This window comes from Mytilus californianus, unplaced genomic scaffold (assembly GCF_021869535.1).
Source record: "Mytilus californianus isolate M0D057914Y unplaced genomic scaffold, xbMytCali1.0.p SCAF_15, whole genome shotgun sequence".
Classification (NCBI taxonomy): domain Eukaryota; kingdom Metazoa; phylum Mollusca; class Bivalvia; order Mytilida; family Mytilidae; genus Mytilus; species Mytilus californianus.
Genome location: NW_026262637.1, coordinates 11,522,996 through 11,526,379, shown reverse-complemented (window position 1 = coordinate 11,526,379; position 3,384 = coordinate 11,522,996). Strand labels below are relative to the sequence as shown.

Below are 3,384 nucleotides of genomic sequence, written 5' to 3'. Positions count from 1 at the left end.
ACATACCATAATATCAACACAAAATACAACACAGTATATCTATTTTAATATGTTAACTCTTCCATCCACAATCGATCATGCAAATCATCAGACATCTTCATTTACAACGATGGCACAATGAGCTTTGGGTTTGTAAACATAGAAATATTAAAGTTAACATTATAGACTGTTTGCAAAAAATGGATCTACAAAATAAATACTTGATATGCATTTCTTTTTATTGTCATTGTTGTGACTTTATAGTTAAATGTATTTGAAATTTTGAAAAAATCTAAACAATTATTATGTAATAAATACGCAGGCATTTTAAATTTTGTGAGCAACTAGTGGTACATATACATTGGATATACATCATCAAATGCAGCAAAAACGTGTTTGATTACAACTATTCCTTATTAAATGTACTTGAAATAAAAAACAAAGTTCTAAACAATAAATACGCAGGCATTTTAAATTTTGTGAGCGATTAGTGGTACATGTACATTGGATATACATGCAACAAGTATGTGTTTGATTACAACTATATCTTATTAAATGTATTGACATTAAGATGCAAGTCGACGAATATTCATTTAAAAATGTGGATCTAAATGTAGAGTGGTAAAATGTGTAGGTTGTGGTATTTCGTTTTCCTAATATTGTTTGTAAATATCGAAGGACAGAGTGGGGAGGATGTTAAAAATCTAATCAAACAATTATTTACAACAAATGATTATAAAAAGCAAGTCCGACCAAATCGGGATCAGCATCACCCTATGAATTTAGATTTAGATTTTTACCTTGTTGGAATAAATGAATTGGACGAACTAAAACAGAGATTGATAACAACCGGGTATTTAAATATTGGATGGATAGATGAGTATTTGAATTGGACATCTGCAGACTTTGGTGGATTATATTATTTTTACGTTCCACAAGCAGATATTTGGATACCTGATATAACATTACAAAATGGATTTACAAAATTGCAGGAACTTGGAAGCAGTTTTATCAAAGCTCAGGTTGAAAGTAACGGACAAGTAGCGTGGATGCCGTTTGAAGTTTTTGAATCAAAATGTAAAATAGATATTACATATTTTCCCTATGACCAACAATCATGCGACATAATTTTTGTTGTGTGGTCAAGTAGCGTTACAGATGTGAGTGTTACTCTGTGGAATAATGGAATCGTTCTGGATAGCTTGGAGAATAATGCAGAATGGTCAGTAGTATCAACAGCCGCACGAGAGGACGTTTTGTCGTTCGAATCTAGGGTTATATTTACACTAAACTTGAAAAGAAATCCGACTTATTATTTAATGAATATCATCATTCCAATCATTTTACTGAGTGTATTGAATGTGTTTACTTTTGCAATTCCGGCTGACAGTACTGCGAGAATGGGGTATTGCATAACGGTGTTTCTTTCGATGGCCGTTTTCCTTACAATTGTCAATTCCCAGCTTCCCAAAACATCTGGATCAATATTGGGATATTATTTATTGTTCCAGCTAGGTATGGGAACTTTTGTTGTGTGCTGTTCGATTATAGAACTTCGATTGCATCATCGTAAAGACGATGTTCCAAAGAACATAATCAAGCTAATGAGATTCCGGCATGTAAAGAAAATTACATCAATGTATCAAAATGAAACAGACAATGAACAAGAGATGACGTGGGGTGATGTTATTTCTTCATTTGATTTTGTATTGTTTTGGATAACGTCTGTATTAGTTGTAATTGCTGCAATTACAGTTTTAGGATTGCTTTGTACAAATTAGATAAAACGCGTTCTCTTGCGTTAGATTGTGGCTCTTTGTAAAAAAATGATTAAAAGGATCAATATAATGCCCAGAGGCGAATCCAGGGGGTGGTCATCCGGTGCACGTAACCTTACCCCCCCCCCCCCCCCCCCCCCCCCTCTGTGGTTGGCAAAAATGGTGCACCATGTACAAAATTTTGATTGAATTATCAATCGGTCTATCACTGGTAATCAAGGTTCATTACTTACCGTTAAGCGATTTACATGTACCTTGACATGTATGTTTTTACGAAGAACATGTAATAAGCGATCCTTAATTACTTCTTCGATTCCTTTGATGTGTTGGTGTGAAAATGAAGGGACATTCCTCAATTTTAGATGGGTTTTTTTTTTAATGGGACTGGTAATTGATATTTTTTTTTATATTTCGATTTTCTAAATTTTAAAAGTTTTTTGTATGACAACTTTCCTCGACTTTTAATGATAAATGAAATCTACAGTGATGCCAAAATTCAAATATTTTTTATTCGTTTTGAGTCTTATTAACAAACTCTTGATTTTACTGAAAAATTGACTGATTCGATATGACGGGTTTGTGTACTCTCCTTCAAAAGAAGGAGCTTATTTGTAAATACTGTGCTCTGTTTGGGTTGACAATTTGGGATCCTTAGCACACAAACCATTTACTAATTGTGCACATGCTTGAACTAGACTAAACAAACATTTCGGCCGGGATAACAAACCTTGTAAATAGAGCAACGCTGAGGCTAGAGCCAATGCACTACTTTTCCTTGACAATGTTGAGAAAAAGACAGTAAATATACAAACTTTTATTGATGCACTGATGCACGTGCATTATTATTTGCTTTTAGAACTTGATGTGATAATTGACACGTTTGCACGCAGGATCCACTAAAAATGAAATTGGAATCAATTTTATAAGTCCTGTCTAACCATGTGCTTTATAGTTGTTACTATTTTCATGACATTAATATCAATAAAACAAAAGTGATTTTTTATAAGATTTCGAAAGGTGACCTCCACCAGACATATTTCTTGATCCGCCCCTGATGCCGGCTGCTGGGTGGTTCAGGAATAGAATACAAAATGACTTCAAGTCTGCATTTACAACTTATAAATGAATATTGCTTATCAATTAATAGTATCATATATTCTAGACACATCAATGCAAGAATATCAGTTGTGTTGTCACTATGTCGTCATAGATATGTCGACATTGATATTTTACATATCAGTTCATGGAAAATTTACCTAAAATCACATTTACATTGATTATAATTGCAGGCTACAATTACAATTTAAGGATTGCTTTGTACAAGATAGATAAAATATATAGAATTACTCAAAACATGCTGGATAATAACCCGCTGTAATAACGGACAATAAGTAGATTACCTTAACTGTATTTGGCAAACCTTTTGAAATTTTGGGTCCTCAATGCTGTTCAACTTCGTACTTTATTTGGCCTTTTTAAACTGTTCTGTTTCGAGCGTCACTGGTGAGCCCTTCTGTAGACGAAACGCGCGTGTGACGTACAAACTGTTATGCCATAACAAAAAAACTTTGTCCATTTGTTGACACCTTTTCCAGTTGATCATAAAACAAGTTGAAACTCAATAGAG

At 33.6% G+C, this 3,384-nt stretch overlaps 1 protein-coding gene across 1 annotated transcript; it reads left to right on the top strand.

Annotated features, from left to right (window-relative positions):
- Positions 1–450: 450 nt before the first annotated feature.
- On the top strand, positions 451–2,897 carry LOC127725405 (neuronal acetylcholine receptor subunit beta-4-like). The gene has a single exon (XM_052232341.1). The coding sequence runs from the start codon at positions 606–608 to the stop codon at positions 1,758–1,760; it is 1,155 nt and encodes a 384-aa protein (XP_052088301.1). The 5' UTR covers positions 451–605; the 3' UTR covers positions 1,761–2,897.
- Positions 2,898–3,384: the final 487 nt, after the last annotated feature.